The sequence below is a fragment of the Protomyctophum bolini genome (genome assembly GCF_963924005.1).
Source record: "Protomyctophum bolini genome assembly, chromosome: 7".
In the NCBI taxonomy this organism is placed as follows: Eukaryota; Metazoa; Chordata; class Actinopteri; order Myctophiformes; family Myctophidae; genus Protomyctophum; species Protomyctophum bolini.
Genome location: NC_137868.1, coordinates 44382435 through 44406434, shown reverse-complemented (window position 1 = coordinate 44406434; position 24000 = coordinate 44382435). Strand labels below are relative to the sequence as shown.

Below are 24000 nucleotides of genomic sequence, written 5' to 3'. Positions count from 1 at the left end.
ATTCCTCAAAGTGTCAAGGCTGCTCATATTGTTAATAGTACACTTTATATGTGTCTTCTATCTAAGTGCATATTCTTGGCTTTGTTTTCTTACACACTGAATTAATCTGATCTTTTTTTATCTTAACTGATCTTAATCTGATCATTCCATTGAGCTTTGGAGACATTGGAACTGGAACAAAGTGTTCCGTCTCAGTTCAGGCATACAGGAAGGAAGCTTTGTCTTCTCCATGCAGGCGTGTAGCGACTGCCCGTCATCACAGGCATTTAAGGACATTTAGCCAACACCTTATTCTTAGCCTTTAGCCTTTTTATACAGTTGTAATTAGATGTCTAATACGCAACATCAGACATTATTCACAAGCAGACAACAGGCTTGTAGAGCTTTCTTTCTTTCTTTCTTTCTTTCTTTCTTTCTTTCTTTTCTTTTCTTTTCTTTTAATAGCCAAATCCCAAAAAGGACTCAAGTGGTAGTTGATGGCATTCTGTTGACTTTTCTGATTACCTTTGTTGCCATTTTTTTCCCTTCACTTGAAACGTTACCAGCTAGGTAATTTATTCTTTCCTGATAACAATTTCTCCCACTTTGACCGTGAGGTCTTTGGCCTGGCAGAGGTTAATTCTGGACCAAAAAAAGAATGGACTCAGTTTTTGCCCCAATGATATGAGTGAGGAGGATATGTTATGAGTGTGGAGGTGCAGATTTTACAGAGTTCAGGGCTGAAGGCTTTTTCAGAGCAATAAAACCTTAGAGCTTTTATCCAAAGATTGTGCATTCACAGTCACACACACACCAGGGTGAATGGGTGAATGTGATGCACATGTGATGCACAATCTATGTAAAGCGCCTTGGATAAAAGCGCTATATAAATGCACCATTTACTGTGTACGTATGATAAGCTTTCATCATAGAGCACTTTAATTACAGCTGTGACTATGTTTCATTAACCAGGCTGAGCACCACAGCATCTTGACATTCAGTAGCAGCAGGCACGGACTGGCACAGAAAATCGGCCCTGGCATGTGTGGTCTTCACCGGCCCAAATACAAACAAATACAAGATTGGATGCTTAGTTTTCTATGTCCATACCTGTCTGATCACCTGCTAGATACCAAACTTTACAATTACAATTTTACAATTTATGCATTTAGCAGACGCTCTTGATCCATAGTGACTTACATTAAGCTACTATGTCTTCTTTGTATTACTTTTTCTTATCATTTTGGCTCAGGCCCGGCTCAGCCCCGGCCCCATGACTGCCCAGCCTTTCTGGCAGAATTGCCAGGCATGTTCAGTGGTACAATAATAGCCTATAAAAACCAGTCCGCTGTTTCTTCCTAACTGGAAATCTCCAGTCACCAGTAAGACCAGTGCTGCTCGGCAATCTCAGATACATCAGATAATTTTAGGGAGGAGGAATTCACCCACATTGTTTCAGGTACAGCTATGAGGAACCAACGCATAAAGAGAGCGTATATAAACGCAAGTGATGTCTGACTAGGATCACATACAGCACAGACTGAGGAGCAGGACCGACTGACCTTGACTTCTCACCTGGACAGGCTGCACACAGGTAAGCATACAGGGAACTCATAGAAATACAATAGAATAAAATGACAAAAATATGCGAGGTATAGCCTATACAACCTGCTCTATATATATATTATATATATATATATTTGAGTTAAATCAAACCATTTTGAAGGTACATGCACTATAGGAAAGATTGGATGCTTAGTTTTGTCCATACCTGTCTGATCATTGCACCTGCTAGATACCAAACTTAACAAACGTTATAATAATTGTATCTTCTCTTTCCAGTGTCATTAACTCAGCATCAGTATGGCCGTCGGTTCACTGCTTGTGATTGCGATTCTTTTCCTGTCTTCAGCATGGGCCAGTGAGTACATGTGCGTGTGTGTGTGTGTGTGTGTGTGTGTGTGTGTGTGTGCGCGTGCGTGCATGTGTGTGTGTGTGTGTGTGTGTGTGTGTGCGCGCGTGTGTGTTGTTATTAATCTATCCTTTGTATCAATTATTTCAAAGTCAAACTAGCTTGGCATACATTACTGTCAAAACATAAATGAAAAAACAAAAGCAACCGATTCAAGTAAAACACAATTAAGGAATGCATTTGTATACATTTTATGTACGTACAATGGCATAACTTTGGTGATGTCTGTCTCTCTCCCTCTCTCTCTGTCAGCCAACGAGACATACAGCTACTCTCTAGCAGTGGGTAGAGGGTCAGGTACCTCCTACGAGTCAAAGGCGGAGGGAGTCGAGGGACAGATCACAGCCATCAGGATCTGGGAGAACAACAACAGCTACCTCAGAGGGTACTGTATATGTACAGTTCAATTGTCAACCGTAGAAGCATATTATTTTCCTGTATTGCTAAGACAATTAGACATTTGGCAAATTGGCAGACAGAAAGCTGAATAGTGTCTGACAATAGTCAATTTGCAAGCACTGCAATGCATTTCTGTCAGTAGTTCAGCTATTTTCTGCATGTCACATCCAGTAAATCAGGCAATACCCAGACTAAGGAGGTTAAAAATAGAAGAGATATATTGATAAGAAGCAGCCCTGAAGATGTTACTGTTTTGTTATGTTGATAAGAAACAAAGATTACACTTACAGGAATGATGAGCGTGAAGATGAGTTGACTGACTCGACATCTAGGCAAGTTGTAAAACATGTCTAGATGTCCGTGTCTGTACGTTACGTAATATATCTAATTGGTATCTAATCTGATGAGTAAATCCCTTGCACCTATTAGTAATTTGGCTGACACTCACATACACAGCAGTAATGAATAAACAAGTGGAGGGGGTCAGTGTCTCGTGATCAATTTTACATACAGCTCAGTGTTGTCATGTTTGTCTGAACCTGAACTGTATACTTCCATGTATTATACTATACCTTTATTTAATGAAAGCTGACAGAATCTGCCAGCATTTGGCAACTAACCTGTTTTCTTTCAATCACTCTCCCTCTAATTATTCTTTCTCTCTCTCTCTCTCTCTCTCTCTCTCTCTCTCTCTCTCTCTCTCGCGCACGCACACAGGTTGCAGTTTCAGTACAATGGCATATGGAGTGCGCAGGTCGGCTATGCCACTGGCACCGCAATAGAGATGGAGCTCCGTGCTGGCGAGTTCATTACTCAGATTTCTGGGAAATGGCATTCCAGTCACTACATCTATCAGGTCAGAACCTATAAACTAAAGAAATAACAATTGACAAAACACTTTGGTTGACAGAAACAAAAACCATGGAGAAAATGTCCATAGATTGCGTAGTACAAGTTCACAACGTGATGATGTGAGTGTGAGATGATATTGAGCATTTATAGATATGCTATTTTCACTATTTTTCTGAGCCTTTTGAATTTCACCTTTGACTAGTACCCCATATTACAATAAAACACAAACGTATAAAAAAATAAAAAAAGGAACTAAAAATAATTAAAACTAAACTGAAATTGAAACCATAAAGACAAAATAAAATAAAAGTCAAAGTGAATGATGTACAGTGCACAGCTATCCAAACATATTGGTATGGATAAACCTTCCCAATCTATTTCATGACACTGAGACCCCTTTTCCACCGATTGGTTCCCAATGGGAACCGGTTCAGTTATTTTTGGTGCATGAGCCAGAGCTCCAAAATTGGAATTATGAATTGGGTGGGCAAAACTATACCTACTGTATATTAAATTGTTTATAGGATCATTATAAGTATATGATAACCCTTCCACAGTATAGTAGCTTTTGCATATTTTCCTATATAATGCCTCATTTGCATTTTTTTTGCATGTACAGTAAGTAATCAACTGGGGAGGTTTCATGGTGGTGATAACAATCTAATATAGTTTTATATGGTTTTACCCATCTCACTTCATAATTATCGTGAGCTCTGGCTCATGGACTATGAGAACCAAAAAGAACTGAACCGGTTCTCATTATTGGGAACCAACCGGAACCAACCGGTGGAAAAGTGGTCTGACTGTAACGGCAGCACTGGAGCCTACATTCCAGTTCAATATACTGAGTTAACCCTTTCATTCCTGTTTCTTTTGCAGCTGCAATTCGTGACCAACAGAGGTCGCATGTTGACAGCTGGCCAGCCCACTGGCTACTCCTTCAACTTCTACCCAGTTCACCCTGACGCTCGGCTCGTGCTGGTCAGCGGACGCTGGAGCAGTGGGTTAACCTCCATCGGAGCTCACTGGGACGTGGTTGGCTAGATGTCGAATCACTGAATCAAACTGTCCCACATCAGGGCTGGGACGGTTATAGCTATTTTCGCTATATATTTGAAGTGGAATCCTGACTTATGTTTGGCTTTTTCTTAATTGCAATCCTGAAATGTAACATTTTTTATTTGATTTAAAATACCTTTCAAATGCCTTTAATTGTAGTTAACTTTATGAATAAATACAAATACATTGGACATAAAAATACAAGACAACAACATTTTAATTCTACTCATTAAGATATTAATTTAGACTGAAGTAATTTAAGCCCGTCACGTTTGCATGTTTGGAATTGTAACAGCTGAAATCAATAATATATCAGTATTCTGATATTAACCTGTGGGCCGCATTAAGTGAAGTGAGGCCCGCATGTGGCCCCCGGGCCGCCAGTTGGCCATGTATGATCCACATCATCAACTTGTCTCATTTAAACACACCCATTTTCATTATCTAGGCTAAATTTACGAGAATATCCCATTCATATTTTGTGCAAACTATAACAAATTCTGACTGTTGATTCATGGTTCTCTTGTTATGTTTTACCACTTTTGCAAATTAAAGATATTTTTAGCGGGAGTGTGTATCTGATGTCTTCATATTTGGCTGCTGTATGAAACAAAATTTGTTACAAGATGTATTTATATCGGCCATGCACATGACGTCTTTAAGGTTGTCATTTAGTGCCCTAAACAAACATTAAAGTCCACCGTCTTACTGGTTGTCATTGTCAAGACTCCAATGTAGTGAATGCTCTATAGACCACCGAAGTAGAGAGCGTCAGTCCCCAGGTTCGTGTACTTTTTATTTGCATTGTAATCTCCATAGGGGGATTTTAGATCGCCTCATATAAGAACTGTGTTTGAAAAATAAACCGATCATCCCGGCCTTTCATATGCATCGACTGAAGGTGGAAATGTACAAATATACCCAAAGAGTAACAAAATAAGCGTTAGAAACGAGTCAAACAACCCAGAGACTACATTTCCGGGTAGGCGGGTGGCTGCATCTGCCCGTCTGAAACAGAAACAGAAACTGAATGTTAATTACGTTTATTTTTATTTTATTGATATTTAATGTTTCGTGGTTAGTACGAGTCGAGTCACCACCAGCTGAGCTTACGTCAACGAGGAATCTCAGGAACGCAATGTGTTGACAGCTGGGCGTGACGTATATTAGCAGCGACATTGCCTTCATATGTAGTTTCAAGGCCGGGGTGGTCGGTTTATTTTTCAAACATAGTTCTTATATGAAGTGTAGTGTAATTTGGAGAACACACACACAAACATACATGTATTGGACAATTATTGTGTGTCGTTAAGATGAGATGAAGACACACACACGCATACTAGAAACCAAGTTGCCTTAAGCTGAGGTACCATACTGGTTGGTCTATATGTTATGGTCAGTAATAGGAGAGCTCAATAACAGAATAATTCATACCAGATGGTTCAGAGTAAATAAGTGTGTTGGGGACTCGAACGCACACACATATGTGCACGCCATACGTAAGGTACTTGCATATGCACACGCACACTAGACACGTGTTGAAGATGTCCAAGACACGTTTCTGTGAGAGCAACAACGGCTGTGATTCTATTGGGTAACTCTAAAAGTGAATAGCAAGCCAGATTCACGTGCGATAACAAAGTTGGACCTGAGATGATGTGGGACGAGCTTATTGGACGAAACCCAAATCTGGGGGTACAACCCATGGAACATTTATACTCCACACAAAGGATTTTGGGGCAGTGTTTTTTAGGAGTGCTAGGAGAATGCTGTAGTGGAACCTGAGTGATCATGTCATGTCTGTTCCCCATGTCCCCTCCCCAACTTGTGCTGCAATAAATATACTATGTTAAAACCTTGAACCACGGGTCTTCATCCAGTCCGACGGACAGTGTCCCATCTCATCTTTTATCCTACAGAAGCGACCTAAAATCCCCCTATGGAGATTACAACGCAAATACAAAATACATGAACCTGTATATTGGCGCCCTCTACTGAAAGTGACGTCAAACTTCGGTGCTCTACTATCTATTAGTGTCACAATCCGTGGTCGCTAGTGGTCCTTGTTCCTAGTTTTGGTTAATGTTTTCTCTCCTTGCGTGCTTTTATTTTGTAGTATTGTTTCCTGTATGCCTTGTTACTGTTGTCCTGCCTTGTCTCACCACCTCTGATAATTAGTTTGCTCCACCTGTGTTCTGTTAGTCTCTTAGCCAATCCCTGTCTTGATTTTAAGTTATGTTCACATGCGCCCTGTTTTCCCTGTGTGTATTTATACTCCCCTGTCTTTTCAGTTCCTTGTGAGATCTTTGTTGTATTGTCATAGTAAGTGTTATAGTATCGTGTGTTCCCTCATAGTCAAACAATTTCCCCCTAAACTCCTTGGATCATGACACAATCTCATATATAGTTGTGTGTGTGAGCAGTACCATGTATGTGTATTTAAAATGTCTATGTGTGGATTTAGACTAATGTATTTGGAGGGAGGGCAGAATCCATTTTGCCGTCCCGGCCCGGGCCGGCCGGCCTGGGCCGGGCCGTTATAAGGCCGGGCCGGTCCTTAAAAGGGCCGGCCGGTCGTTATAAGGCCGGCCGGTCTTAAAAGGGCCGGCCGGCGGGTAGGCCGGTTAAAAGGGCCGGCCGGTCGTTAAAAGGGCCGGCCGAGTGAGGAACTGACTAGGGAAACAATTGTCCTGACCTAGAAGGACGGTAAGGATTTTTTTTTAAATATATATCCACTAACTTCAGATTGCTGCAGGCTAACTATTATATTTATAGTTACAAGATTATTAACCCATTAAGACCTGAGGCCGATTCTACAAGTCCATTCTAAATGAGTAGTTCTCACACTTAAGACTTTTCAGTACAAAGTGACGCGCTGTGAGCTTGCAATACCAACAATACGTGTTACGTGTGTTATATGTAAAGTTTGATATTGAGCATATATTCTATTAGTAGCACACCCTAAACACACAATAGAACTTCGGTTTGTATGCACTTTTATTTATGTTACACTATTTTATTTTAGTCTAAGTTTAAGTTTATGAACAGACTGAGTCACCGGCCATTGTCCAAATCATTTGACATGTCTATCACAGGTGAAACAGGTGAAAGAAAACAAGCTCGTAGAATGAAGGAAGTAAGAGTGTTGCCGTTTCCCTAATTTAATACAAAAATGTAAAGACATTGTCGGACTCGTGCTTACTGTACATTACTCCAATGTAAAAGAGAGAGAGAGAGAGATAGATATGCCATCATTTGATGCATTCCAATAGTAGCTGCAGAAGCATGACCCAAGACAATGAAGAGGCATTCATTGATTGATTGATTGATTAAAAAGGCATTAAAATGAATCACCTCTAACATTTATAGGCTCCATATAGCATGTAGGATTCCAGGCCTCTGACTATAGTTTGCGGGGGCATTTGAAAGCATGCCTGCACTCGATGCAAGTAGGGCAGGCCCTGAGTATAGCAAGGTATATGTCAATTATGAAGAAGTGAGAGGGGAAAATGAGCATGTGGAATTGCAAGTGTGGCATGTGGCGTGCAAAGGTGTTAATACTTGGCAGCCCTGCAATGGTTATTGTATTGAATTATTATTATATGGTTTTTCTATTGAAATGGTAACTTTTAAGCGGCGCATTTTTAGATGAATGACAGGATCATTGTCGCGTGTAAGCAGTTCAAAGTAAACTCACCTAAAAATAATTCTTTCCACCAACGTGTGATGTATGTAGAGTCGTTATTCATTCTCCTATAAACACGATGCTGCGCAACCATGTCCATACATAGCCTACTGGTCAACTTTGAATAATTATGAACAATGTGGTTGAGTTTCTTTTCGTTTCTTTCTTGCCGTTAACATTGGGCAGGGTTGCTGCCGACAACACCAAAACGAATGGAAGCGAAACAGGCAAGAAGAGTCACATTACGTTCACTGTTGACAACAGAGGACTCTGGTGGCGGGGTGGACTCAGTGCGTATAACATCTTTACAGTCAATGATTTATACAGACTAGAGACCAATAAACATCATGGATGAAACATGTACAAATGTGTTCGCTTTAATTAGTTACCATGCGTCATAAGTATAGCAGCCGATAATTATAAGATGAAACCTGTACTGCCAGAAAATGACCCTTCTAGGCTCCTAAACTGCTGTATGCCTTTTCAAAGTTTGTTTAATAATAAAAGCACAGTCCGGGACGGCATGTTTTCAACATTCAGAGAGTTATCCTTAGTATAGTAAGTATAGTGTCATTAGTGTGGTACTTTATCTTTATCAACCTTTTGAAGCTGTACATAACAAACGCTCAGAGAAATAATGAATCAATCATTTTGATATTTTTTTTATTCAATAGAATCGATTATATAAATGAACAAAGAAACGGGTAACATCAGATTGTATTACATCATTTGGTTTGTTTCATTGGTCCACGACAGAGTATACAGTAGATACTGAGCGAGATTCATATACTTCACTATATCTAAAACGTAAACCCTGCAGTAAATATCGCGAAAGGGAGGACCACACCCCTTCGTCGACTCCAGGCCCGTCTACTACAGCTCAGGTTTAGGTGGAGCTGTCCTCCTTGCACTGACTCAGCACTTCCACCATTTTGTTCCGGATATCCTCCATCTGGTCGCCCCACTTCTTCGTAACCACGTCTTCCTCGTCCTCGGTAACCACCGTGTAGGCCATGAGGGCAATGAGGCCGATCTGGAAGAGGTGGACCAGGTGGGAGCAGCGGTGTTCCATGATCTTTCGGTCACACTCGCAGTGGTCCAGGAACACCTTCAGTAGGGGCCTCCCGAACACCGTTTGGATCCCCATTACACCGCGGTAGTACACGTCGAGACTCATCTCTTGCTTGTGGAGCTGATAAATGCTCTTATACTCCTTCATGTGGTCCTGGGCATTCTCTGGATCTTTCTTCACCATCTTCACCATGTTGTTGAAGGCTTCATATTGGTGTTTGATGTACTCCTCATATATACCGAAGGTCTGGTGTACCTCATCGATGTGGATCTGCTTCAGGCACTGGTGGTTCTGTTCAGAAATGCTTGCGAGCTTGCTGTGGACTTCTTGGAAGTCCTTGTCGCAAGCGTGTGCCTCCAGCTCACTCCCCATGCGCTTGCGGACCACCCCGATCAGAGAGGAGAAGATTCCAAACATGGGGTTGATGGAGGATGCAAAGGAGGTCACCTTCTCCAAACAGTGCAACATTGTGACCGCAGTCTTCTTCACCTGTTCTGCGTTAGCCATGGCAAATTAGTCAGGAGGCTGAAATGAGAGAGGTGTAGCGTAATGTGAGTCTTTAGGAATATTGTGCAAGAAATGACCTCTCAAATTGCAGAGCCTACAATTGTGAGACAGGGTCTGCACCAAACTATTTGCAAAAGGATTCACTTTACATGCCGATTCTTAACAGCAGGGGAGAGGAGAGCAAGGCAATACAGCTTATAGGTCTGCTGTCTCTGGGCGTATGGATGAAGTACTCTATTAATATTAAGTAATCAATAGGCCTAATGAGTGTTATTGTAATATGAAAATAAATTATTTATAATAAATATATATTTGTAATAAATTAAAACATTAATTATTAATATATAAAGCTAGATGATCACTCAAATATATATAAATATAAAAAATAACAATTACCTATACTAGCCCTACTACTAATAACAATATTATCTTAAGTAGAATTAAGAGCAGTTGTACAGATATCCCAGGCAAAATAAATATTAGCAGGAAGGAACTTTTTTTTAAAGCCATTAATGTAAGGTGGCTGCAAAGTTAAAAGGATGCAATACAGCATATTTAGACCACATACAGTAGCTGGTCTTCACATGGATATTATGATGTCCTTTTCTAATATACTGTATTTATTCCAATGCATGGGACATCTGTTTTCTTGTTTGGATATATCTTGGTTCATAATGTTTGTGTGTTTGTGTGTGTGTGTGTGTGTGTGTGTGTGTGTGTGTGTGTGTGTGTGTGTGTGTGTGTGTGTGTGTGTGTGTGTGTGTGTGTGTGTGTGTGAGAGAGAGCAGGTTGTATAGGCTATACCTCGCTTCTTTAATGTCATGTGAATGAACAGCTGTGACTATTTTGTCATTTTATTCTATTCTATTGTATTTCTATGTGTTCCAGTATGCTTACCTGTGTGCAGCCTGTCCAGGTGAGAAGTCAAGTCCAGGTGAGAAGTCAAGGTCAGTTGGTCCTGCTCCTCAGTCTGTGCCGTATGTGATCCTAGTCAGACATCACTTGCGTTTATATATGCTCTCTTTATGGGTTGGTTCCTCATAGCTGTACCTGAAACAATGTGGGTGAATTCCTCCTCCTTAAGATTATCTGACGTATTTCCGAGCAGCACTGGTCTTACTGGTGTTTATTATGGGGGGGCGGAGATTTCCTGTTAAGAAGAAACAGCGGACTGGTTGTTCTTAATAGGCTATTATTATACCACTGAACAGGCCCGGCAATTCTGCCAGAAGGGCTGGGCAGTCATGGGGCCGGGGCTGAGCCGGGCCTGAGACAAAATATAAGAAAAAGTAATACAAAGAAGACATAGTAGCTTAAGCCTAATGTAAGTCACTCTGGATCAAGAGCGTCTGCTAAATGCCTAAATTGTAAAATTGTAATTGTAAATTGTATTTGGGCCGGTGAAGACCACACATGCCAGGGCCGATTTTCTGTGCCAGTCCGTGCCTGCTACTGAATGTCAAGATGCTGTGGTGCTCAGCCTGGTTAATGAAACGTAGTCACAGCTGTAATTAATTTAAAGTTCTCATGATGAAAGCTTATCATACGTAAATGGTAAATGGTACATTTATATAGTGCTTTTATCCAAGGCGCTTTACCTAGATTGTGCATCACATTCACCCATTCACACACATTCATACACCGACTGTGGCGGAAGCCATGCAAGGTACCAACCAGCACATCGGGAGCATTAGTTTTATTTTTACTCCCACCCACTTATCAAAACATTAAAAAAAATCACTTGAGTAGAAATCCCTAAAATGTATGAAATGTCTCAAACTTGAGAAATGAGAAATTGTGAACAAATAATATTTGTTCACAATTTATATATATAATTTGATGGAATGAACCTTCCCTATTTCAGTGGAACTGTGTTTCACACGATTAACATGGAATGAACCTTCCCTACTTCAGTGGAACTATGTTTCACACGATCAACATGGAATGTACCTTCCCTATTTCAGTGGAACTACGTTTCACACGATTAACATGGAATGAACCTTCCCTACTTCAGTGGAAATACGTTTCACACGATTAACATGGAATGAACCTTCCCTACTTCAGTGGAACTACGTTTCACACGATCAACATCTCCTAAGGATGACAGGTCGTGCAGGAGGAGGAATTGCTACTATTTTTAAAAACAGTCTTTATTGTAAACCAGGGGTGTCCAAACTTTTTTCAAAGGGGGCCATATTAGAAAATATTAAAATACCCAAGGGCCAACCTTACTATATCTCCTGACATAATGTAGCGTCGGACTAGTCTATAACAAAGTCACATAATGTAGCGTCGGACTAGTCTATAACAAAGTCACATATACACATCGCATTTAAATGATTCTATTGAACTCATCATATCATCGTCAATATTTAAAATCAATGGTCTTTTATCGGGTGTGTGCTATGAACAAAAAGTGTCTCTCAGCCTTTTTTCAGCCATATGTCACATTACCAAATGTAACCAGAGGAGCAACGTAAAAATAATAATACAAGGAAGAAGGAACAAGGAACACTTGAAAATTATATTCTGGGAAATGCCCAGGTTAAAAAACTTGAATGCCTCCCCCTAGCCAGCCGGGGCTAGAATAGTTTCACTGAGATCCTTGACCCTCAAAACATAGGTCTAGACACCTTATTTGTTCATTTAAGTGCAATATTGGCTGAGCTATAGTGAAAATCGATTATTTTGATAATGGAGGCACTCATTTGCATAAAAATGGTAGATGGGACACTTTTTAACATAGCTTATTCAAGTAAGAAATATTCCATGATGTGGAGTCAGTTCAAACTCAGTCATTCATTAATTTATTCCAAATGTATAGCTGATACTGACTAAATATACAATTTTCACCGATTTGAGGTATAGTTCAGAATTTTGGCTACAGAAAGAGTAATTTACAAGATAGAAAGGTTATCTTTGGCTCAAATTGAAGCTTAGGGATATGGGAAGTTTTCTATATACAAGTGAGGCAGTGATTCTCACCATAATGTGTTGGAAAATAACCATCTTTGTTGTTATTAGCCAAGCGGACACCATATTATTTTGTGTTTTTGAGGATGATGTGGGTCATAATTCAGAATATAATGGTAGCAACCCCCCAAATCCTGTTCTGCTACTTACCCCTATGTGTCAAGATACTTCATGACCAATTTCAGACTACCATGTCTATTTATGTAATTTTAGTGAATTAATATTTGCCTTTACACAATTTCGCCAGAGCCATATACCAAAAAGGGGGTTTTGAGGTAGGTGGGACATTTTGACAACTTTTTATCATAGCTCATCATGTTCAGCACATTTTTTCCAATAAGAAAACACTGATTAGAAGTATATTTCCGGGGGGTGCAGGAGACCCCCCTCCAGGGACTGTACTATAGCCTCTCCGAGGGTCTAGACACTGAGCAACTTACATCCTCGTTTCTTTCCACCTGCACTGGCATTTTGGACAATGTTGCGCCTTTAAAAGCCATGCGTCCCAAACCCAAGTCTGAGCCTTGGCTTAATGACACTACCCGCGCTGTCAGGAGAGAGTGTAGGAGGGCTGAGCGCAGGTGGAGAAAAGACAGGCTCCATGTGTCACATGACATTCTTGATGAGTGTTGGAAAAAATATCAGAGGACTGTCAAAGAGGAAAAATCAAGGCATTTCTCTGATATTATTTCAAAAAATATGGATAAACCACGCGTTCTTTTTAAGACCATTGAGCAGCTGATAAATCCCCCCCAACCCACCTGTCTGGAAGCTTCTCTTGATGTCTGTGAGAATTTTCTCAACTTTTTTATTGACAAGGTCGCTATGATCAGAGCACAAGTTTCCCCCCCTGCTTTTGACCCCTCCATGGCTGTCACCTGCACGGCTACACTTAATCATTTCCAGCCTGTATCATTTTCTAAACTTAGTGAAATTGTCTCTCAACTCAAAACATCATCCTGCCCTTCAGACGCTATCCCCACACACCTCTTTAAGGAGGTCTGGGAGACCATTGGGCCTAGAGTCCATGCTATCATAAATAGCAGCCTTGTCTCAGGTATGGTACCAGCTTACTTTAAAATAGCAGTGGTGACACCCCTGATAAAGAAACCTAGTCTGGATACCTCTATTTTATCCAACTACAGACCCATCTCAAAGCTTCCGTTCATTTCCAAGATCCTTGAGAAAACGGTGTTGTCTCAACTCCAGTCTTTTTTGCAGCTAAATAGCATTTTTGATGTTTTTCAATCTGGTTTCAAAGCGTTTCACAGCACAGAGTCAGCGTTGTTGAGAGTCTTCAATGACATCCTATTGACCACCGACTCTGGGGACTCTGTGATCCTACTACTCCTAGATCTTAGCTCTGCATTCGACACTCTCGATCACAATACTCTCATATCTCGGTTGGAGCTTTGTGTTGGTGTCAGAGATACCGCTTTAGCCTGGTTCTCTTCCTATTTATCGGAGAGATGCTTCTCCGTTAAATTTGGTGACTTCGTATCGTCCTCCACCCCCCTGTCCTCTGGAGTCCCCCAGGGCTCGATCCTTGGGACAATTCTATTCTCTTTATATTTACTTCCCATTGGCCTTATTTTTAAGAAACATGGCATTTCGTATCACCTTTTTGCAGATGATTCGCAAATATACATGCCCCTTAAAAAGGAAAATAACGGCTCCCTGACACCTCTGCTTGACTGTCTAAGTGACATCAAGGCATGGATGGCTCTTAAAAGTGTCAACGAAAGCAAAACGGAGGTTATAGTGTTTGGACCTAGCGGTCCTGGGATCGTTCCCACTGACCTAGGTTCCCTGCAGCCATATGTGAAACCTGTGGTTTCAAACCTTGGCGTCAAACTAGACAATGCCCTTAAACTTGACAAACAAGTCAATGCAGTAGTTAGCTCTAGTTTCTATCATCTGAGGCTGCTGGCCAAAATCAAGTCTGTGCTATCTTTTAGTGATTTTGAGCGGGTTATACATGCCTTTATATCTACGCGGTTGGATTACTGTAATGCCTTGTACGCTGGTTTAAACCAAGCCTCCCTTGCTCGACTCCAGCTAGTCCAAAACTCAGCCGCTCGTCTGCTCACAGGGACTCGCAGACGTGAGCATATCACACCTGTCTTGGCCTCCCTTTATTGGCTCCCTGTCCGCTTCAGAGTGGATTTTAAAATTATTTTATTTGTCTTTAAATCTATAAATGGTCTGGCTCCTCTTTATTTGTCTGAACCTATTGAGGTTTATACTCCTACTAGGTCACTGCGGTCTGAGGGCCAGCTAAACCTCAGGGTCACAAAGAAGACCCGCTTGAAGTCCAGAGGCGACCGAGCCTTTTCCGTTGTAGCCCCTAAACTTTGGAACGCACTCCCCTCCCACGTCAAATCGGCCCCCTCCATCGAGACTTTTAAATCTCGCCTAAAGACCCACCTCTATACCTTGGCTTTTAACCCCGCTTGAGTTCCTTTGGTCCTTGTATATGTTTGTCTCACTGTGATGCTTTTCTGTTGCTTTTCTGTATTGTGTCTCATTTGTTTTCACTGTTTGTACTTTGTTTTCTCGCTGTTGTTTTTCTGTGTGGTAGCTGTAGTACATTTGTTTTTATTTTCTCCTGTACAGCACTTTGTAAACTCTGAGTTTTGAAACGTGCTATATAAATAAAGTGGATTGGATTGGGATTGGAACATGGAATGAACCTTCCCTACTTCAGTGGAACTACGTTTCACACGATTAACATGGAATGAACCTTCCCTACTTCAGTGGAACTGTGTTTCACACGATTAACATGGAATGAACCTTCCCTACTTCAGTGGAACTACGTTTCACACGATTAACATGGAATGAACCTTCCCTACTTCAGTGGAACTACGTTTCACACGATTAACATGAAATGAACCTTCCCTATTTCAGTGGAACTACTGTAGGGTTAGGCCAAAGAACTGGTTCCTGTGGCCATGTTCATATTTATAGTTAGTTACAAGTTTATTAACCCATTAAGACCTGAGGCCGATTCTACAAGTCCATTCTAAATTAGTAGTTCTCACACTTAAGACTTTTCTGTACAAAGTGACGCGCTGTGAGCTTGCAATACCAACAACAAAGTGTTATATGTAAAGTTTGATATTGAGCATATATTCTATTAGTAGCACACCCTAAACACACAATAGAACTTCGGTTTGTATGCACTTTTATTTATGTTGCACTATTTTATTTTGGTCTCAGTTTAAGTTTATGTAATTTAATACAGAAATGTAAAGACATTGTCAGACTCAGAGGAAGACGTGCTTATACATTACTCCAAGGTCAAAGAGAGAGAGAGAGAGAGAGAGAGAGAGATAGCAGAAGCAGCAGTATAGCGCCGCCGCCATGCAGAGATAAGAGGACAGGTTCATGCAACACAAACACTTACACAGGCTAGAAAGTACGGCTGGCCAAATTCCAAATCCTGAGGAAGTCACACGGACACGGACTTAATTTAACTTTAAGTCCCTTCATACCCAGAGATGGCGCAGTAGATTGAACTCATAACTTGGATATCATACCATTGTTTGATTTTATTTTATTTCCTGCATGTACATTTAACCTAGCTTGCAACATGAACGCTGACCAAAATTAATTCCTCAAGTAGACCCTACAAAAAAATGAAACGTTAACAAACACAACACGTGTATTTCAACACTGTAAACCTCTTCACTCCACCCCAAAGGGTGACCTCCCCCCCCCACGGCCCACCTCCCCACGTTTAAACTGTGGGACTCTGCAGAGTGAATTATACCATCCTTACGCTACCATGAAGCAGGTGTAGCTAATCAGTGCTGCAGTGTAAATGTGCTTAATTGTACACTGCAGCTATATGGCCGCATCCTTGGATTCGTCCTTAGGCAGCCACACAGTCATGCACCATATCAGCATTACCAAGTGTCCTAAGTTCGTAGCACCCTTGGTTATCCACTGCAATGCACCTTGTCTTGAGTCTATCGTCCCACACAGAAGGTGGTCCTTTTTGGCAAAGATGAGTTTTTTTAAACATTGTATCATCATTGTTAAAAGATAATAACACAAGTTGACAGATTGATTCATGAAGAAGTATATAAAAAAATTTTGCCAGGGGCAAATAGATTTTAGTTATTCAGTGTGGTTGCCAGATATTTTAGTTATTCAGTGTGCACATTAAACATTAAACATTGAGAATACAGAGTATTTAGAGAGTGCAAACAAAACACACATACGTTAAAAAAAATCACACCCGTGTGAAGTGAGGGGCGCTCTTATCATTATACGTCCTCATACATGACATACATGATCTCACAAACAACTGAATTTATGTGATTGGTTAGCCGATTTGCTCATCTACCTTCCCCTTCATTGTCACCATTTAATGTTTGTGTTGCCACAAATTTACAGCATATTTGAGGCACATATGACCTAATTTCTCCTGTCATTGTCAATGGCAAATATGAGACGTATGTGGGGACAAATGCTGTATATAGGAGGTGCTAACGCCCCTCAAAAATAAATTAATTCAAAAATAACAAATAATGTAAAAAGTAAATTATAGGAAATACCAGTTGGCTCTCATGAGGGAAAGAACCTGTCTCACCGTTGGCAATAATCTAAAACAAAAAAATAAATTTCTTCTAAACCCAGTGCATGTTTATAGCTGTCAGTATCAGCAGGGTATATTAGTTTCTTCTTGGACCTGGCTGGTGCAGTTTTATGTATTACACATCAAACATCATACAAATGGCCCCATTTACGCATTGCACTCCCCCACCTAATGGGGGGCTTGGTTATAGTCGGCTGATGATTGCAGTGTGAAGACAACCAGAAGGCTGCCTGAGGCGTAGAGCAACAAAAACAAATGGAGCTTTTTCATGCAAACCAACTTTAACCAGCTCAGTGACCAAGTTGTGGTTGAGTGTCCGCCCTCAAACTGCAGAGGTCGGGGTTCGAACCCTGTCCGGGGGTCCCCCGGGGTCATACCAAAGACCCGATGCCTCCCTGCGTGGCACTCAGCATCAAGGATTGGATTGGAGGGGTTAGATCAACTACAAAATGGTTCCAGAGCATGGCACGGCTGTGCTCACCACTCAAAGAGTTGCGTCAAATGCATAGGACAAGTTTCGCATACAGCAATGTATGGGACAAAATAGTAGGAACCTTTTCTTCTTTAACTCTTGATTATGGGAGCAGTATGGGTTAGCGCCCCAGCCTAGGAGGGCCATGCAAACCTCAAGCGGAGCCTGCGGCACCACCAAGGGCAAGGTGGAGCCTGCGGAACCGTTGCGGCTTGAAAATCCACCATTCCTGAATAAAGTGCCTGGTGCTGGGAGTCTGGTGCAACGCACAGGGCCTGACCTGGTGAGAGCAGGAGTGGACCTGGTGAGACGTAGGAGGGGCCCGCACAGATGTCAACCCACAGAGCCTAGTCCTTCCATGTGCCAGAATGGTAGCTCCCAGTCCCGGCAGAGTAGTTCAGGAGGAATGGATTGTGTGGCCCTGGTTTTTCCCTAATGGGACTTATCGAGGGTAGCTACTGGGACGTAAGTCGGGACTTGATCACTCCCGGCTGGGTCACCTGAGTGAGGGGTATGATGTTGCGAGACCCGAAACCCCGATGACCTTGGGATACATCACTGAGGATACGTCCCAGGCGCATCCATTTATGTATGTATTTTGTTATATGGTCTCCTATGCTGATGATAAGGAACTGAGAACACGTACTGTGTTGTTCATTTTCAACTTCGACGTTCATCCGCATCTCATTCTTTCTCTTGCTCATTCTCTCTCACACGCACATGCACGCATCTGCACTTTCCGCCGCACTCGACATCGTGGCTATATGCTTGAAGATCGAGTGAACGGCTCATGCAGATGCCTCACTATCACGGCCGGCCGTGTGTAGCCGACGTTATTAGGCCACAGATTCTTATCAACAGCTTGGTGTGTAGAGGAGTTATAGGTTCATATCTGTTAAGCAGTGATCTTGGGCAAGAACAAAGGAAAACCAAGAAACGGGTTAAAGTGCTTCTCAGCGCTGCTCCAAATCAAACACGACTACTACGAATGGAAATCCTCTGCTTCTTTTGGTGATGAAATGTGAAAGAGCTTGTTGCTTCTCCAGTGCGTCACGTTATGTTTGTAATGACCGCTCTCTTCAGGTTTGCGCAGTTTCCGCAGTGCCAGGTTGAATGAGCTGGGTGCATATATCGCTATATAGTCCGACGTCCCAATAATCCGACATTACAAACCCGACCCCAAACCACACGCGGAAGCCACATGTGAGTCTTACTATGGAGCTGGAGCTCTCTCCAAAGATCCCTCAGTCTCCTGCTCCAGCCAGCATGGTAGCATCTCCCGTATGCATTTCAGCAGTGTTTGGTCACTTTCAGTGCACCTCAACAATAATAAGTTCTGGTTCCCCATGTCATCCATCTTACATTCCAGATACGTTCTTTTCAGGTCGTTGGTTCAGCATCTTTCTTCTCCTTGGTGCTCTTCCATCCACATGGTAGTGGAAGTGGAATATTCTTTTAAAAATAAACTTCCGACATGTCATTGTCCAAAGAGGCAACGGCGCTATCCATTACGCGGGGGGTAGAGTGTCCGGTTTGCTACCAAAGAGAAACCACTCCATTTGTCTTTGAGGAAGTAGTCCTCACTCATGGTCTCCACTCTGGGCTTCTCATGGTCATTTTGGTTGAGTATGCGTATTTGCTGGCGGTAGTCATCCGAAAAGAGAATGCCTTTATTGGAAGCAGTATTTTAAAAAAGAATAACAAAAAGATGAATAAAGCTCACTGGCAGTAACATGAAATAAATGTCACATTATTATTATTGAGAAATGTTCTCCTTGATAAGGCCCAAGGTGATCAGACTATTGGGACACACATGGTCTCCAGTCCAAGACTTCACTTTGTGTTTGCTTATCCACTCCAAGCACTACTTTGGGGACATCCACCATCTTTTTGTTTAGAATGCATGTTTTTGCTATTGCACACACACGACTGCATTCATAGACAGTCTTTTGAAGGCATTACTGTCTTCATTGGTGGCAATATAAAAAAGAAAACAAAAAGATTAATAGGGCTTTCTGGTAGTAACATGAAATAAAATTATAATGTCCTGATGGGGCAAATTAAGGGCCGCCCTGTAAAAAAAAACGTACATGAATGTATTTGCACGCTTGTCATGTGTCCTGGAGGGAGGCTATAGCTCACCTCCGATGATGCACTGCGTGGTCTGCACCTCCCTCTGTAGCGGCTCTGCAGACGAGGGCCGATGCAGTCAGCAGGCGCTCGTCAGGGCTGAACGTCCTAACCCATTCTGACCTGAGATCAGATTCATACGAGGTTTCCACTGGACACACACTGGTCTGATTAACCCATTCTGACCTGAGATCAGATTCTAAAAATGTCAGTCATTCTTAGATTTTTCAAAAATAGCAGACCTACAAGCTCGTAGCGCGCCACTCGGTGGCGCGCTATGAGCTTGTAGATCTGCTTTTTTTCAATAGCTAAAGCATGACATGATGCGAACACCAAAATGGGTTCCCGTTCAGAATGGGCTGAATGTTTTCAGCATTCGGTATATCGTGCCTTTTTCCACCACGTCTATAATGCTTATGGTGTGTGGCCTCTACACATCCAAGAGGTTTGTGGCCTATAGCAATGTGTATGTTGAGGAACGTGAAGTAAGTGACCTGCTACACTGCGTTGTGATCGACGGGGGCTCCCTTACCTCCCGTAGTCGACGATCAGCTCCTTTGTGTCCTTTGTGTGCGGTTGTTCTTGTGACATCTAGTATGGCTGCCTACCGAGCGTCTCCATAGGAGGGTCCTCCATGCACCTCGGGAGACTAATAAAGTATACAATACAATACAAAATACGTCCCACTGGGTTTAGCAGACCAAAGACCAGATGGAATGATTACATCTCCACACTGGCCTGCGAATGCCTGGGGATCCCAAGGGGGAAGTGGATAATCTTGCACAGGAGAAGGAACACTGGAAATCTCTGTTGGAATAGTTACCCCTGCAACCCGATTCCGGATAAGCGGTTGAAGATGGATGGATGGATTGTCAACACTTGATGCCAACGTTGGAGCTGTGTAGCCACACAGCATGTACATGTCAGTGAATCTGATGTGATGTCCCCAGAGGCATTGATCTCAGCACAAACCTATTGTGTTTCATGCCGAGCTGCGATTCACAATTGGTATACGCATGTTGCTCCCCTCCAGGTGAGACATGAAGAGCTATGGCAATTGCATCGTCGGGTGGTTCTGGCTGTCAAAGTGCCACATGGGTCCAGTGTGGGAAGGCAGCAAACCTTCCAAAGCACTTGGCAACAATTGAGGTGAGGGCTGTATAGGTCTCCGGTCATTCCTTGGAGTGCTTGTGCATTTGTGTTGCGCAAACATCGCCGTCAATCCACAGTTCCTGGTTGGGATAAATAACTCGTGGACGTTATTCCAAGAGGCAGTGCTGAAATATCGGAAAAATATCCTGTAGACCGGTCCAACGTGATAGAATCCGATTGTTCAGACCAGCACTGCACGTCGCTTTCATTGACCTGCTCCTGTTTCAGTCTCTGCCTGCAGACATCAGAACAAACGGTGGACTAAAAGAGCTTGATCTGTAGCTTTCCCAGAAGTGCTTAAGGACCTGCTCGCCTCGCTGTGTTGCCTCGTTAGTTTTAACAAAGCCTCGTTGAACTAATAAACAGTAAAGGCAGCATCATGGTGTACTCACTGATAATCCTATGCAGTTCTCCTAATGCTCTTGTCAGATGTAAACAACAGTGATGATATGAGTTCCAAGTCAGAACAAAAATAATTAAGGGATTGCAGGGGGGACTGTTATTCCATGATAGATTCCCCCCCACCCCGTCTTACACTGGCAGTAAAAAATAACTATTATCTGAAGGCTTTCGAAAAAACTAAAAACTAAAATAAAAAGGTGAGACCTCACTGGCCGCTATACCTAAATAAATTGCTAATTATTACTAGCGACGAATGTCGTTAACAAAAAAAGAAAAAAGAAATAGAGCTCAGTGGCAGTAACCAGAGTAAAGGCTATCATTCAACAAAATATCTTCTTTGACAATGGCCATGGGCGGGGCTTCACAAAAAAACAAATGTCCTGTATGTGCAAATCTACAGCGACAAATATCACAACAACAACAACAATGACAAATAAAATTAAAATTAAAAAAATTATAGACCTCACTGGCAGTAAATAAGAAAAAAAGCTTATAATGTTTTGATAATGTTCGTGATATGGACCTTCTTTTCTTTTTGCCCAAAGAAGGGGAAATAATAATAGAATAAAGAAAGCTCACTGGCCATTGCATGAAAAAGAAAATCCCTGATTATTAAATGTTCTTCGTGAGGGTAAAAAAAAAGAAGAGGAATACAGCTTACCGGCAATAACCTGAAAAAGGACATACAGGATGTCTGTGTTTCAGTTTAGTATGCATGTCCCCTTAGTTCGTTGGGTACTCTGGTCTGTCTACTGCCATGCTCTACTGTTTATGGTTTCTGGCCATTCAGAAAGTCCTCGCTCAGCACGGAAGCCTGGAGTGGAGCTTGAGGAACTTGTCGTTTCTGCATCTGTTCCAGGGAAGAAACGAGGAACAGTTTGTTTAGAAGCATTTGCGGTGGACAATGGAAGGTCCGGACTCATCATATTCCAACTTGCTGATCCACATCTGCTGGAAGGTGGACAGGGAGGCCAGGATGGAACCTCCAATCCAGACAGAGAATTTACGCTCTGGCGGGGCAATGATCTTGATCTTCATGGTGGATGGCGCCAGGGCTGTGATCTCCTTCTGCATCCTGTCGGCAATTCCTTGGTACATGGTAGTACCTCCGGACAGCACGGTGTTGGCGTACAGGTCCTTTCGGATGTCGATGTCACACTTCATGATGCTGTTGTAGGTGGTCTCGTGGATACCGGCAGACTCCAAACCAAGGAAGTTAGGCTGGAAGAGGGCCTCTGGACAGCGGAATCTTTCATTGCCAATGGTGATGACCACTCCATCGGGCAGCTCATAGCTCTTCTCTATGGAGGACGAGGAGGCAGCAGTGCCCATCTCCTGCTCATAGTCCAAGGCAACGTAACACAGACTCTCCTTGATGTCACGCACGATCTCCCTCTCGGCCGTGGTGGTGAAGGAGTAACCGCGCTCGGTCAGGATCTTCATGAGGTAGCCCGTGAGGTCGCGTCCGGCCAGGTCCAGACGCAGGATGGCGTGTGGAAGGGCGTGGCCCTCGTAGATGGGCACGGTGTGGGTCACGCCGTCCCCGGAGTCCATGACGATACCGGTGTTACGACCGGAGGCGTACAGGGACAGCACTGCCTGGATGGCCACGTACATCGCGAGAGTGTTGAAGGTCTCGAACATGATCTGTGTCATCTTCTCTCTGTTGGCTTTGGGGTTCAGGGGCGCCTCCGTGAGCAGGATGCTGTAGTCCTCGGGGGTGATTCTCAACTCATTGTAAAATGTGTGATGCCATATTTTTTCCATGTCGTCCCAGTTCGTGACAATTCCATGCTCTATGGGGTACTTCAGGGTAAGGATACCTCTTTTGCTCTGGGCTTCGTCTCCTACGTAAGAATCTTTCTGGGCCATACCCACCATCACTCCTTGGTGCCTGGCACGACCGACGATAGAGGGGAAGACAGCGCGAGGCGTGTCGTCCCCAGCAAAACCCGCTTTGCACATTCCTGAGCCATTGTCAACGACGAGTGCGAGGACTTCATCTTCCATGGTAGCCTACTGTTTTGCTAAATGAACCTGTTTCAGGAACTTGTTTCAGATAGACAGATCTTTTACAATTTGCCAGTTTGGAGTAATCTAGACAAATGGTTCAATGCTTAAGTGAGAATCAGTATAAATGCACACCACTGTGTCCTCACCATGACGTCATGTGATTGTCCAAGCTTGGCAAGTGCATCGTACAAGTTCAGAAGATCACTATTGAAGTTAAAGCTGAAGCTAGACAATACAAACTGAAATAAACACATACATGATATCTGATCACGTAAATATATGCATGGCTGGCTAATAGCCCAATCCTTCTCATATTATACGTTTAAATAAGTAAAATCACACCCGTGTTAAGTGAGTGGTGCAACTCCGTGTGGGGGGTCTCCGGGAGGAACTTCCAGACCCCACAGGAACGAGCCCCGGGTCCCGGTGCGGCCCACCACTCGGCCCACTCTGATCAGGAGCTCCTGAGCTTGTGGTTGCAGGAGAGCAGGCTGATGTCGTCCTTGTATTTGGGGTGTCGCCTTTACCTCCTTGGTGTTATGGTCAGGTCAAGATCATGCTCTCGTGCACTGATGGCCTTCCTTTTGCACATAGTCCAGGACTATGACGAAGAGGGTGTGCCCGTGCAGTACCCCAGCCAAGATGTCAAACTCCTCCCTGTGCTGTTGCCATCCGGGATCACCACTAGTTCATGTGTTCATGGTCTCCATTGCCTGATGGGGTAAATTGG

At 42.7% G+C, this 24000-nt stretch overlaps 3 protein-coding genes across 3 annotated transcripts; 1 reads left to right on the top strand and 2 right to left on the bottom strand.

Moving 5' to 3' along the window:
- Nucleotides 1-1512: 1512 nt before the first annotated feature.
- LOC308319110 (zymogen granule membrane protein 16-like) lies at nt 1513-4844 on the top strand. Its single transcript, XM_080768972.1, has 5 exons — nt 1513-1573; nt 1822-1900; nt 2204-2336; nt 3068-3206; nt 4082-4844. Exons 2-5 carry the CDS (start codon nt 1843-1845, stop codon nt 4244-4246), a joined length of 495 nt encoding a protein of 164 aa, XP_080625098.1. The 5' UTR covers nt 1513-1573; nt 1822-1842; the 3' UTR covers nt 4247-4844.
- Nucleotides 4845-8832: 3988 nt separating this feature from the next.
- Nucleotides 8833-9525, bottom strand: LOC308318740 (protein rapunzel-like; the record flags this gene model as incomplete). The annotated part of the gene is made up of 1 exon (XM_080768367.1): nt 8833-9525. The coding sequence occupies one exon, from the start codon at nt 9523-9525 to the stop codon at nt 8833-8835; it is 693 nt and encodes a 230-aa protein (XP_080624493.1).
- Nucleotides 9526-22139: 12614 nt separating this feature from the next.
- Nucleotides 22140-23267, bottom strand: LOC308318877 (actin, cytoplasmic 1-like; the record flags this gene model as incomplete). The annotated part of the gene is made up of 1 exon (XM_080768590.1): nt 22140-23267. One exon carries the CDS (start codon nt 23265-23267, stop codon nt 22140-22142), a length of 1128 nt encoding a protein of 375 aa, XP_080624716.1.
- Between the last annotated feature and the right edge of the window lie 733 nt (nt 23268-24000).